Below are 14,061 nucleotides of genomic sequence, written 5' to 3'. Positions count from 1 at the left end.
CAATAGTGTTCTTTTAAACTAAAAGTACCATATGTAGTAGCATTGCAATAGTGACAGGAGAACAGCAAATACTCAGGGAAAATATCACATCCTCGTATTTGTTCAACAAAAATTTTAGGGATATCCTTTCGTCAAATATCAGTTCAGTGTTGCACAGAACGTTCGTGTTAAGAACCCGTAAAGTTGGTATTGTAGAAATACAGTACTGTATATCAATAGTGTTCTTTTAAACTAAAAGTACCATACGTAGTAGCATTGTAATAATGAGAGGAGAAAAGCAAGTACTCAGGGAAAATATCACAACATCACTTATGTTCAACACACATTTTTGGGGATCTCTTTTGTCAAATGTCAGTTCAGTGCTCCACAGAACTTTCGCGTTAATATCCCGTCAAGTTGATATTTTATAAATATAGTACTGTGTATCAGTAGTGTTCTTTTAAACCAGAATTACATAATAAATAGGGGGCGGATGTTGATGAAAAGTCATCTTCTTATTTTTCACTTTAGGACGATGCCTATTAATATAGAAATCCTTTCTATGTTAATATCAACGTAAAAAAATAATTTCTTATATTGAATTTTTTGCATTTTTTGAAGTTTTTGAACTAATAGGTCATTTTTACATTTTTTCGTCATTTTTTGGTCATTTTTAATACTTCGAAGAACTTTCAGATCATTTGGAATGAATTTTAATTTCTTCTTTACCGATAGGTCTGTTAAATCATTTTCCAAGTAATTAGGTCAGTAGTAATTACCTACTGAATAAGTGAATAACAGTGAAGTTAGAGTTTTATAGTTTGGAACAGACTCTAAAGTCCATCCCTCATTCCACTGAAGGCTTAACTTCACACAACGTAAGTAATATAAAATGCTTGACAACACCTTAGTTTAAGTGAGGGCTTTCACCGACCACCCCTGATTGAAACACATTGTAAACCCTCATTAAAATCTATAGTTTTCCCTTAAAAACCTTCATTTTGCTGGATGTTCTTTTCCTTTATCTTAACCAAATTCAAGGAAATTGCCTCCTCTCTCCGAGATTTGCAGGGCAGTCATTGAAACAAGGTGACTAATTTTTAAGAAGTTGTGGTGCGAGTACGGTGAATAATATTTAAATGTCATTTTCTTTAAGTTTTATGTTATTTTTCCATTAGTTTAAGGGCATTTTAATGATCATTTGAAGTAAATTTTAGATCATCAACATCCGTCCCGTAGTAATAACCAGGCTTCGAGACTTGGGACCCGATACAATAAGTTTACTGTGCATGTACTGTAGGTTGTTGACTAGCTGCAGGTAGTGAAAGGTAGAGATGTGTTGAGGTAACAACGTTGCTATTTAGAATAGAGTACGGTAATATGGGGAAACAGACACACATGGACATTCTGAAAGTAAATATACATTACACAATGACAATGTCAAAAGAATGTGAAAAGTATTCATTCTTCTGCCTTTTATAAGCATTTGTGTTTAATTATACACAGTGTTAAAGGTGGAAATAAACATCTAGCAATTTTAATTTCTTCATTTATTCTATTGGTCGTCTTCAGGAAGTGCAGTTACAGTACCGAATTGCAATGTACTACAAGGTACATTTTTAGTGTCTCAAACATAAATCTTTTTCGCCTATCTGCCAAACAGAGTTTGTGCTGTGAAAAGCTGTGCTCTACGTCCCATGACGTGATAGGAGCAAAACAAAGAAATATAACATCATTGCAGTCTCTAAGAGACAGTCCTTTATTCTGGGGTGACTCTATGTCCACTAATTTGCTGTTTATTTTACACAATGTTCCATATCCGTTATTTTTTCATAAAATTGATTTCCACTTATGTTTTACACGTTCAGTAACCGGTGTACTTGGTGTCTCATTAATTCTCTGTGTCATTTCCTCAACTAATTTGAGGGCTTCCGCCATCTCTTGCTCTGACTTTTCTAACCGTGTAATAGTTTCAGACAGTTTGTATGAAAACCAAATTATTCGTCAGAACCTTCAAATCCAGAGCGGTTTCCTTTGCGTATTTGTTGGCCTTCATTCTACAGTACCCCCACCCACTGTACGCTTTACCACTATACTCAGTGCGCCGTTATGCGGATTTCCCACTGAACTGCTCTATCGGGTCCGAAGTCCCGAAGCCTGGTAACAACATTGCAATAATGACGGAGGAATAAAAAATACTCCGGAAAAAAAACCACGTCATCGCCTATGTTGTACACAAAGTTTTGGGAATCTCCTTTGTTAAATATCAGTTCAATGCTCCACAGAACTTTCGCGTTAAGATGTCATGAAGTTGGTATTGTAAAAATATAGTACTGTAGATCAATAGTGTTTTTTTAATCAGAATTGCGTAATAACATTGCAATAATGACAGAAGAGAGGCAAATTTCCTGGAAAAGTATGTGCCAGCGCCGTAGTTGTTCAACACAAATTCCAGTTTGGCTCAACACAATTTGAACCCGGCTTTCCTGCGTGGAAAATCGAAGCTGAAGATGATCGGCTGTTGGAATCGCTAGGTATTCACAAAACCATCAATGCTGTTTTCGTTTAATTCACTCTCACTGAACCACTCGATCGGCAGAACCGCAGTAGAAGCGTTGTCAATGTGGCTTCTCGACGTCAGTTGATGCAGTAGCAGGAGCCCTGCATGTTCCTCTTGACCCAGTCCGAGTAGCGGGACACCCGCGTGTAGACCCCCGGGTAGCCAGGGCGCCCGCAGCCCACGCCCCATGACACGATACCTGCAACAGATGTCAGAAATTCGTGGAACCGTTTCCGGCAACTAGCGGGACTATTGCTACTCGACCAGACAGCCGATACCTCTGAATGATGTGGAACTGATGTTTTTTTTTTAATTGGTTATTTAACGACGCTGTATCAACTACTAGGTTATTTAGCGTAGATGAGATTGGTGATAGCGAGATGGTATTTTGGCGAGATGAGGCCGAGGATTCGCCATAGATTACCTGGCATTCACATTACGGTTGGGGAAAACCTCGGAAAAAACCCAACCTGGTAATCAGCCCAAGCGGGGATCGAACCCGCACCCGAGCGCAACTTCAGACCGGCAGGCAAGCGCCTTAACCGACTGAGCCACGCCGGTGGCTGGAACCGATGTTTTGTGTTTATGTAAACTAAGCTTTGTTATCAGTATGATCCTTGAATAATAATAATAATAATAATAATAATAATAATAATAATAATGATAATAATAATAATAATAATAATCGGCATAGAGTAAGATATTTAATGTTAGAGCACCGGTTATTTTGATTCCTGATGTGTAAATTTTGTTCCATTACTAATAATAAATCTGTAGCCAAAATTTTTCTAGTAATTTTAGATTTTCCAAAAATAATTGGTGCTAACATGTATAATTAACCATCCTGAAACCGAAAATCGCTTTTTTGAAATTTTTGTTTGTATGTCTGTCTGTCTGGATGTTTGTTACCTTTTCACGCGATAATGGCTGAACCGATTTATATGAAAATTGGAATATAAATTAAGTTCGTTGTAACTTAGATTTTAGGCTATATGGCATTCAAAATACTTTATTTAAAAAGGGGGTTATAAGGGGGCCTTAATTAAATAAATCGAAATATCTCGCTTATTATTGAGTTTCATGAAAATTATTACATAACAAACGTTTCTTTAAAAATAATTTCCAATAAGTTTTATTCTATACAAAATTTTGATAGGACCGATATTTAAGAGATAAATGAGTTTTAAAATTACAATAACAACGCCATCTAAGGCTCTGTACTGAAATAAAAACAAATGACTTCGTCTATAAGGGGCCTTGGACAACAACAATCGAAAGCTATTAAACATAGCCTAAGAGAATGTTTCTGTGCTTGTATGAAGTAATATCGGAAGCTAATTAATTGTTTAATTATTATTTCACCATTGGAAAGAGTAGTTTCTCTAGATGGACATAATTCTACAATTTTATTATAGTAACTTCTGAAACATATAGCAAGTAATATAAAGTATATACATTAAAACTAAATGATGTGTCAATCTTCATTAAACTATGGTTGCATGTAATAACAATTAAGAAACATGTTAAAGGAATTGTCATTGCACCAAATGATTGCTGTCTGGACCAAAATAACCGCATTTTAATTATTTAAATACAATTTAAATTAAGTAACATATTAAACGATTTATCCTTCTATCAAATACGAATGTTCCCTGCATCAAACGTCCTATTTTAATTATGTAATTACTTTATATTTATTTCTAACAGGTGCAGCGGAGCGCACGGGTACGGCTAGTATTAAATAAAGTTGGAGATAGTGGACAACCCTGTCGAACTCCATTATTAACTAATTTTCTTTCGGATATACAGTTATTTATTTTGACACTTATTTTGCTGTCTGTGTAGATTTCTATTATATTTTGTAATGGCAAATTTGGAATATTTTTATCTTGCAATATGTCGAATAAAAGGTCTCTTCGGACTTTATCAAAAGCTTTCACAAAATCAATAAAAGCTATATGGGTTTCTAAATTAAATTCTCTTCTTTCTAACAATTGTTTGATACTAAATAATGGATCTACACATGAACTTCCTTTTCTAAAGCAATTTTGACACTTCAGAAGGAAAGTTTCAGCATGTTTTCTTTTTTTTTTTTTCATTTAAAATCCTACTAAATATCTTACATCATGTGTTGAGGATACTAATCCCTCTATAGTTTTCAACATTTTGTTGAAATTACAAAATTACAAAATTTCAATTATCTGGGTTGTGAAATATCTTATCAAAATGAAAAAGATGTGAACAAGAAAATTACCAAATTTACACAAATTCTAGGAATAATAAACATTACATTAAAAGCTAAATTAGTACAAAACTCTACAAGAATAAAAATATATAATACACTGGCATTACCCTCCCTTTTATATGGAAGCGAGATTTGGACATTAAAGAAAGAAGACATGAACAGAATCAAAGCAACGGAAATTAAATTTTTCAGGAGGACAGCAGGATATGCTCTTTTAGACCGAAAAAGGAATGAAGAAATTTTAGAAAAATTAGAAGTAGAGTCAGTAGAAGAAAAAATCAGCAGATACAAATTAAATTCGCTAGATCATGTAAGAAGAATGGAAAATTTAAGAATCCCAAAAATTATGATGCAGTATAAACCTAGAGGACATCGTCGACCAGGAATACCTTTTAGAAGACTGCTAGATGGGCCCGAAACAGGTCTACAGAGGCCTAATTCGTGAAGGATGATGATGATGATGATGATGATGATTAGACTTCGTGGAATTGCCACGAGAATCGCAAGGTTTACTGCGCACGCGGTATAGACTGTATGAGAAGGGGGCGTGCAACGGGTGGAATATGCCTCTAATGTAAACACTGAGCAGTATACTGCGGTTACAATAAAACCTGTATCCTGCATTCAAGAAATATGATGAATGAACATTGAAGTAAGAAATGTCTAAACATGAAAACACACAATTATTTTATAGTGAGATATATTAACTCTTAAAATTTAATATAATATACTCGCATCATCCTTGAATATGTGCATTGCAGTGAAGAGTTACGTACATTTTGAACGACTGCAAAGTAACTCCTCCGATGGTCACTTAAACAGTTTTTATTTTGGGGAAAATGTACGTTCAACATCACACGATGTAATACGTACAGTATATATTTGAAGAACGGAAAGTCACTACTTTTTAGTACACCAACTTCAGATGTGTTGTCGTGACCTGATGGTACATCATTTATAATACGAAGTTGTGAATAGGCAGAATTTTAGCAATAATGTTTCTCAACTTACATTTCACTTTTTCTGAAATTAGTTAATTGTTATCTTTGATAACAGTTTGTAATACTTTATCCACTATATTAAGGGTTTCTGAGAGTTGTAGTTTAGACGATTCTAACAGGATGATGCTTTTGGACACGATTTTAAAATTAGAATCAATGAACAGAATATCTTCCAATAGCTGTTCAGAAGGCAATGATTTTACAGCTGCAACAGCGGAACTGTCTGCGCTATCCAATGCATCAATTACCTCCATTATTTTGCCGTAATGTTCTGCATAATAATTAACAGAATCCAACCACGTTCCACAACGGGTCAAGACTGGCTGCGGGGCAAATATTTGTAACAGCAACACTCTCATTGTAGTATGTTTGATTGAATTTTTGTCTGCATTGAACATATGTTACGCTTTGACCATTCTAACCACAGTAATGCAAAAACAAGTGCTTACATAGGTATACATTAGCTGTAGCTTCTCTATCTATTTGGACCGGTCACAACTCTTAACATGAACTGCTTATACTACGAGACCGGGCGGTCGCTCACCTCCTCTATACTACCGTACATCGGCAACCTGATTGCATGCTGCGTGTGGCAATTCAACGAAGTCTAATAATGATAATAATAATAATAATAATCATCATTATCATTACTACTACTACTACTACTACTACTACTACTACTACTACTACTACTACTACTACTGCTACTACTACTACTACTACTATTACTTCTTTAGGTGAGCCACACGCAAAAAATAATTCATCTGCGCAAGCGCTATGTCTCCCACCAGCAGGCTTGCGGGTTAAAACCTTATCACTCTTTAAACATCATGTGATGGCTCGTTTCCATCTACAGTTGAAATGATAGCTCAAATGTTCGATCATACTGCAACTCTGATTGACGATTACTGATTCTGCATGCAAACCCTGCGTATGGTGCGGGAAAATCATCGGATATAATATAGAAGTCCGCTATAGTTACTTTTTCTATGCGATATATCTACAACTCATAAACTTACCAACAATTTCCAATTTATCGTCATGTGCTTGCACTAGAAGAGGCCCGCCACTGTCACCCTAGAACAAGAGATATTGAAACATTGCTGAACGAAAATATCATACAGTTATATTATAATATTGTATACACTAATTTACCTTTAGAAAAATATGTTTCTTGGTTGGCTGGTTGTAAATTGTATTTTTAGTTCTGTCTTCTGGATCGACGGAATATAGCAGTCAAATGTTTAATGAAAAATAAAATTTATATGTGTAAACTTTTAATATAAATTCCTTAAAATTGTATACTAAGACGTAACCTTAAAGTTGACATGATAGGTAAAACCATTTCATTATATGCAACCATTCGCAATACGTTTTCGTAGATAGGCTACACTTGTAACATTGTAAAATTTATAAGCCGTGTAATTTTAGACATTACAGTTTACGATTGCATCACAATGGTTAATCCAGCCAATCACAAGACAGAAGTGATGCAGTAAATTAATATCGATAATCGGTCTAAGCGCGGCATAAACCTGTCAACATATTCTACATCGTGATCTCTTTTTTTGGATGTAGGCTACCTCCAGGGAACTAGGAACATTGCAGTATCAGATTCGATTTATATAATAATAATAATAATAATAGTAATAATAATAATAATAATAATAATTAATGTATTGCCAGAGCAAAGATACATATTTCTTTTTTATATAAAACACTCTAGCATCCCCAGAAAGAGCTCAGGGGACATTCCATATAATGTGAAGACATTTTATTGAATAAAACAGTAAAAAGGAAAAAAAAAGAAGAAAAAACGCAGATACCACAATAATTGAACTTTATATTTTCTCTCTAAACAGCAATTTTTAATTGATTTTTTTTAATAAGGAGCATTAGTAAACTGTATGTTCGGTAATTTAGCTATTATTATGTTATGAAGCTTTGGACCGAAGTTGCTACTGTGATTGTTTTCGATTATGTTGTTCTCTATTCACGAATCTAAATACTGTGACAGCTTCAACGGGGTTCGAATACACGTCCAACAGGGCGCGCGGCAGACGAGACGCTGGTACGGGGAGCATCTGCATGCTGAAGGGCAGAGGGAGTGTATTACGTCAACGCGACGAGGAGAAGTTGCGCGCGCAACTGCTACGTGCGGAGTGAAGGGGGGACGGACCCTCCCGACTCTTCCAGAAGTCCGTCGAAGTGGAGATATACAGATAATTCGAGAGAGCTATCTCTGCACACCCGTAGAAATTTCTCGCAACTATGATTTTGCTATAAAAGAAGAAACGCGAGCGAACTTGAACAGTTTTCAGTTTATTCAGTCAGTGAGTAAGCCAGAGCAAGCAAGCCAGTCTTGTGTACCGGAGTTCGACTCGAGTGTGCGTCCGCAACTGTGTCAGCATCCGAAGGCCTGAGTTCGAGTGCAGTGGACCGCAGTTGGAGGGACCTGAGTTCGAGTACAGTGGACTGTCTCTGAAGGTCTGTGGTTCGAGATACTGTGAACTCGAGTGACTGAGCTAGAAGAACTGTGAACTGAGAACTGACAGTTCTGATTTGTAAATAGTGCTTTGTAAATATTAGTTAAGATTAACAGTTCATTGTTGTTCGTAATAGTCCTAGTGAATTGTCATTGTCGTCGTCTGTGGAGTGCACTAACGAATACTGTGTTACTGTGTGGAGAGCGTTAATTGTGAATTGTAGAAAGGAATTATTATTGTTGAGTTGAAATAAAGTTACAATACTAATCTTGCCCATAGACTACAGCTTGTTCACAATATCTGCGTTCGTTTCGTTTGTAATATTAGGAAATTCGATCATGTAACACCGTCACTAGAATTGTTGTCTTGGAGTCCACTTAAAGAAAGAAGATTCTTCATCTCTCTCTTATTACTATTTAAAATCATCCACACCTCTACACCCTTTACCTAGCATCTCGTTTTGTTTACCTTTCACTACCTCGAACCCGGAACATGTACCTTCTCTCTATTCCTCTGCACAGAACATCCTTCTACTCATCATCTTTCAGCATATCTATTCCACGCCTCTGGAACACTCTCCCTGACCATGTCAGAGACTGTCGGACAATATCAAAATTCAAATTTAAATTTAAAAATCATATTATAGTTCATGGAATTGCTTGTTGAACACCTGTAAGGTTGCGTAACTTCGGCTTAACCCAAAACATATAGTAAATATTGTAACTATGCTGTTGTAAAATTGACAATTAATATGTAATGTATTTAATATTATTATTATTATTATTATTATTATTATTATTATTATTAGTATCATCATTGCAATCTCTGTTTTTCTTTCTTTTTTTTCTTATATTAGCTCGATGAGAGCTCTATAGCGTTCTTTTGATTTAATTTGTACTATTTTCATCAGCGTCTGTATTTATTTTTTTGTATTTATATGTGCTATCTGGTATGATGGAAGAGAAGGCCTTATGGCCTTAATCCTGTCAGATTAAATAAATTATTAAATTATTATTATTAATATTTCATCAAAGTCTGTTTCATGTTATTTTAAAATAAAATAGTACGTTCAAATACGTACTAACTTAAAACACATTAAATATCACTTTTTATGTTTTGAAGAGTTGGATGGTTAAAATAACTTATATTTTGACCTGCTTAAAACCCCGTTTTAATCTACATCAAATTTTGCCTGAATTAAGTCAAGTTTCGACCTCATCAAATCCAATTTTGGTCGGATTAAAATCGATTTTAGTTACGTTCTGATCAATATTTAACTTTAGTGACTTCTTACCGATAGTAATTTAACCTGTAACCACTCATTAAATATGTATTGTCAGCTTTTTTTTTAGAAAACATTTAAAGGCCGAGGGCGGACACAGGAAAGTTTTCTTTCCTCAATCGTACTATCAGGGCCTGGAATGCTTTACCTGCAGACTTACTAAAGGCTTTACCAATAACCAAAAATGTATTTAAAAATAGGCTTAAGGACCTTACTAATAGACGGTAATTATACACAGTATGATATGTTGTTATTGAAGTGTTGTATCAGTGAAGAATTATGTTGTGTCAGTGAAGTGTGTTGTATCAGTGAAGAATTATGTTGTGTCAGTGAAGTGTGCTGTGTAAGTGAAACGTGTTCCGTCAGTGAAGCTTTATAGTTTATAGTGGCAGTGCATAGTATTTGAACAGTGAAATGTTTTTGAAGTGTTAGTGAAATCAGGATAGAATCAGTGAAATGTGTCGTAGTTCCAGTGCAGTGAGTGAGTTGACAGCGAAATGAGTGTAATTTGAAAGGTAGGCGTACTTGTGCAGATTTGAACATATCATACTCGTGGGTTTTAGTTCGATCTTATTTTTAAGATACAAATTAGATTTATTTCAAATGTTATTTTAAGTGATCGTTTCATTAAATTTAGTATATTCCCTGTTGTTGTTATTGTTTTTATTATTAATTATTGTTAGTATTAATTATTAGTATTATTATTAATTGTATTTTTAATTAATAAGTTTATTATTGTCATTATTGAGTGTAATTAGTTACCACTGCCACCTGGTATATACCCACTGCAGTGTGAATAAATACACATACACATACAAATTAAACAATTTCAGAAAAGCAGTAGTGTCAGTTAGTGAAGCATGTGCTGATAAGTGGGCTTCAGGAAATGACAGATGAAGGGCTCGACGCAAAGCCTGTGAGTAGCTGATAAGAGTCCTCATTCCTCTCACAAGATTAATGCAGCGGAAGTAATCCTCAGGATTATGGCAGTTTGACAGCTTCCCGATTTATTACACTTTGATCGAAAACATTACAGTAGTCCTGCGTGAAGCCTTGACACCAGAACATTAGACTTAGAAAAATACTGTTTTGAATCCTTCTTGGCTTTTAAATGAGGATTCCCTCAAGAAACCCTAATGGGAATTATTTCTTGAGAGCACTTTTTTTCCATACTTCATATTCATTATTTTTACCAAGAACTAGATGTATTGTTTTAGAAAATTTAACTTTTATTAATCAATTTATATAGGGTCCGACATTTAACGTTTCCCATTTTAATTTGTAATTATTATGTATTACCATGTATTGTGGGTCCCTATCACCACGGCATGGCGCGTCCTCAGGTTGCGGATCGAGGAGACGGCCTCTAGATATGGAGGGTAGCTGCGAATATATTGAATAAGCAGTCGCGGATAGCCGATGAGGGGTGGTCCTCCAGCTTGGGGGTTGGGCGAAGGGCTAACAACCCATCACCGAAAAAAACAGCTTGTTACGAATCCTTCAAATAAGCCTCGGAATGGGACTGATTCTCTGTCACGACCACAGCAAAGGAATAAGGTTTTGAGATTTTGTGCTTAGGAAAATATTTGGGGCTAAGAGGGATGAAGTTACAGGAGAATGGAGAAAGTTACACAACACAGAACTGCACGCAATGTATTCTTCACCTGACATAATTAGGAACATTAAATCCAGACGTTTGAGATGGGCAGGGCATGTAGCACTTATCAGCGAATCCAGAAATGCATATAGAGCGTTAGTTGTTTATTTGTTTATTTATTTATTTATTTATTTAACCTGGTAGAGATAAGGCCATAAGGCCTTCTCTTCCCCTCTACCAGGGGATTACAACTACAATATTAAGAATACAATTACAATAATTATAATTACAATTATTATTAAATTTACAGATACAATAAAAATCAAAGTACTAAAAGATTAACTGATTAATAAAAGCTAGACAGTTTATTGTAAAAGTTAAGAAGAGAGAAGCATTTCTTTTATTGATTAAGTACAATTTAAACCTACTCTACGCAGTGAGAAAATGCTTAATAAGCTTGCCTTTGAACGCTATTAAATTCCGACAGTCTGTAATGTCACTGGGTAGGATATTCCACAAGCGCGAGAGCGAGATTGTGTATGATGATGAATACGATGATGTCTTATGTGTTGGTATGGCTAGTATGCGGCTATTTGCGTGCGTGTGAAGATATTATGATATGATGACAGGTAACTGAAACGGGAGGCAAGGTAGGTAGGTGTAGAGGTGTGAAGGACTTGGAAAAGGAGAACAAGAGAATGAAAATTTCTACGTTCGTTAAGCCGTAGCCAGTTTAGAGTTTGGAATGATGGGGTAATGTGGTCAGCGCGACGGACATCGCAGACGAAGCGAACACAAGAATTATGAACACGTTGTAATTTTTGCGACTGGTTGACATTGAGGTCAGTCAGTAGAAAATCACAATAATCGAAGTGGGGCATTACTAGTGTTTCCACTAGTATTTTCTTGAGTGATAGCAGAAGGAATTTTCGAATGCTGTTTAAGGAATGTAGTATGGAAAGCACTTTTTTGGTAATATGGGTTACTTGGTTATTCCAGTTTAGTTGGGAGGCCGGAGGGAAAAAGACCTTTAGGGAGGCCGAGACGTAGATGGGGAGATAATATTAAAATGGATTTGAGGGAGGTGGGATATTATGATAGAGAATGGATTAATCTTGCTCAGCATAGGGACCAATGGTGGGCTTATGTGAGGGCGGCAATGAACCTCCGGGTTCCGGGTTTCTTAAAAGCCATTAAGTAAGTAAGTCAGTAAGTAAGTATTATTATGTATGCGTCATTTAGTGGGTGAGATTTGATAATTGTGATTGGGTCTAGCATGACCTTGAATTTAGTTATCCATGGAACATTTGCCTTTGCAGCAGCGCATTTTCTGCGTGAAACATTACAATATTTATCAAGAAAGTGAATTGTCGCTGTACAGCGCGAGTTTCGGCGGATATTTAGCGATAATCGACAACATAGAATTGCACCGTCAAGAAAAATAATTATATATATATCTTATATATTTATTTATATAATCAATCGGTGGGTGAGCCAATGACATAAAATCGGATCTGTTCAAAACAAATCTCGTGTTCGTACGAAAACAGCGCGGACATCTGAAAATATCGAACATGTGAGAATGGCTTTGCTGACAATATTCTTCCTGCTTGAGTTGGCACTTCGTAACTGGAACATTGAGACTCTATGGTTTTAACAGGACGGAGCTACAACACATAAGGCACATTTTTCAATGAACACGCTGCGTGCTGCTTTCTCCGGGCGACTTCTCTCCAGGTGACGGTCAGTGGCCCTCCATATCCCCAGACTTCACTGTACCAGATTTCTTTTTGTGGAGGTACCTGAAGGCTAAGGTCTACGCTAGTAAACTCTCTGATATCAATAGCCTCAAAAATGCAATTCGTGAGGAAATTGCTGCTGTCACGCCAGACACTTTGCAAAGAGTAATGATTAGTGCAACAAAGAAAATTACAAAAATGTATTGACGCTAATGGTGGGCATCTTAAGTATGTAATTAAAAAAATAAGATAATAATCTGTAAATCCAAGACTATAACATGCCTAACAGTGTCCATGGTTTGTAATTTCTTCAAACGATAAATCAGTTACGGTATTTTGAAAATGGGAAACGTTAATTGCCGCACTCTGTAGACTACATTATAAAAAGAAATTGCCTCATCGATAATTAATTTCACAAAATTGCATTATCAATATCATTATTGTCATTATCATTATTGCTATTATTACTCTTTAGTAGGCCTAGGTTATTTTACGCCGCTTTATCAACATCTTAGGTTACTTAGCGTCTGAATGAGATGAAGGTGTTATAATGCCGGTGAAATGAGTCCGGGGTCCAGTACCGAAAGCTACCTAGCATTTGCTCACATTGGGTTGAGCGAAAACCCCGGAAAAAACCTCAACCAGGTAACTTGTCTCGGCCGGGAATCGAACCCGGGCCACCTGGTTTCCCGGCCAGACGCGCTGACCGTTACTCCACAGGTGTGGACTATTACTATTATAGTCATTATTGTTATTATTATCCTTATTATAATTATTAACATTATTATTTTTTTTAATTATTTCTATTTAAGGCAAAGTATAGGATTGCCTCGTGACCAGAACAAAGTACGAAAAAAAAAAAAAATTATAATTTGAAGAGAGAAAATAATTCAAATGCCTTGGAGGAACAGTAACAAATGAAGGGCTACATCAAAAACCAGATAGCTCCACTTTTACAAAGTTTTGGAAAACAGCATAAACCATTCTAAAAAATTCAGATTTTAACTGAGCTCCTTTCCTTGTTCAGAGTATGTCCTAGGTACCTAGGAGTTTCATTTTATCACTCAGTCATTTATTATAGTCAGCAGTTTAGGGGGTAAAATATAATCTAATAATGGAGACACCCCTTTTTGCAATAAAATTGGATGTAGTTTAGTACTGAACACACAAAT

At 35.7% G+C, this 14,061-nt stretch overlaps 1 protein-coding gene across 1 annotated transcript in view; it reads right to left on the bottom strand.

Moving 5' to 3' along the window:
• Nucleotides 1-2,192: 2,192 nt before the first annotated feature.
• LOC138714691 (trypsin-1) overlaps nucleotides 2,193-14,061 on the bottom strand; it is a 79,220-nt gene continuing 67,351 nt past the window's right edge. The window contains exons 6-7 of the mRNA XM_069846754.1: nucleotides 6,805-6,862; nucleotides 2,193-2,738 (exon numbers count right to left, since the gene is read on the bottom strand). Of these exons, the coding sequence (XP_069702855.1) occupies nucleotides 2,617-2,738; nucleotides 6,805-6,862 (180 nt within the window). The 3' untranslated portion in view covers nucleotides 2,193-2,616. The remainder of the gene's footprint in view (nucleotides 2,739-6,804; nucleotides 6,863-14,061) is intronic.

The sequence above is a fragment of the Periplaneta americana genome, chromosome 15 (genome assembly GCF_040183065.1).
Source record: "Periplaneta americana isolate PAMFEO1 chromosome 15, P.americana_PAMFEO1_priV1, whole genome shotgun sequence".
NCBI classification, from domain to species: Eukaryota; Metazoa; Arthropoda; class Insecta; order Blattodea; family Blattidae; genus Periplaneta; species Periplaneta americana.
Note: the sequence above shows the minus strand (reverse complement) of the source record. Positions and strands in the feature narration are given on the sequence as shown.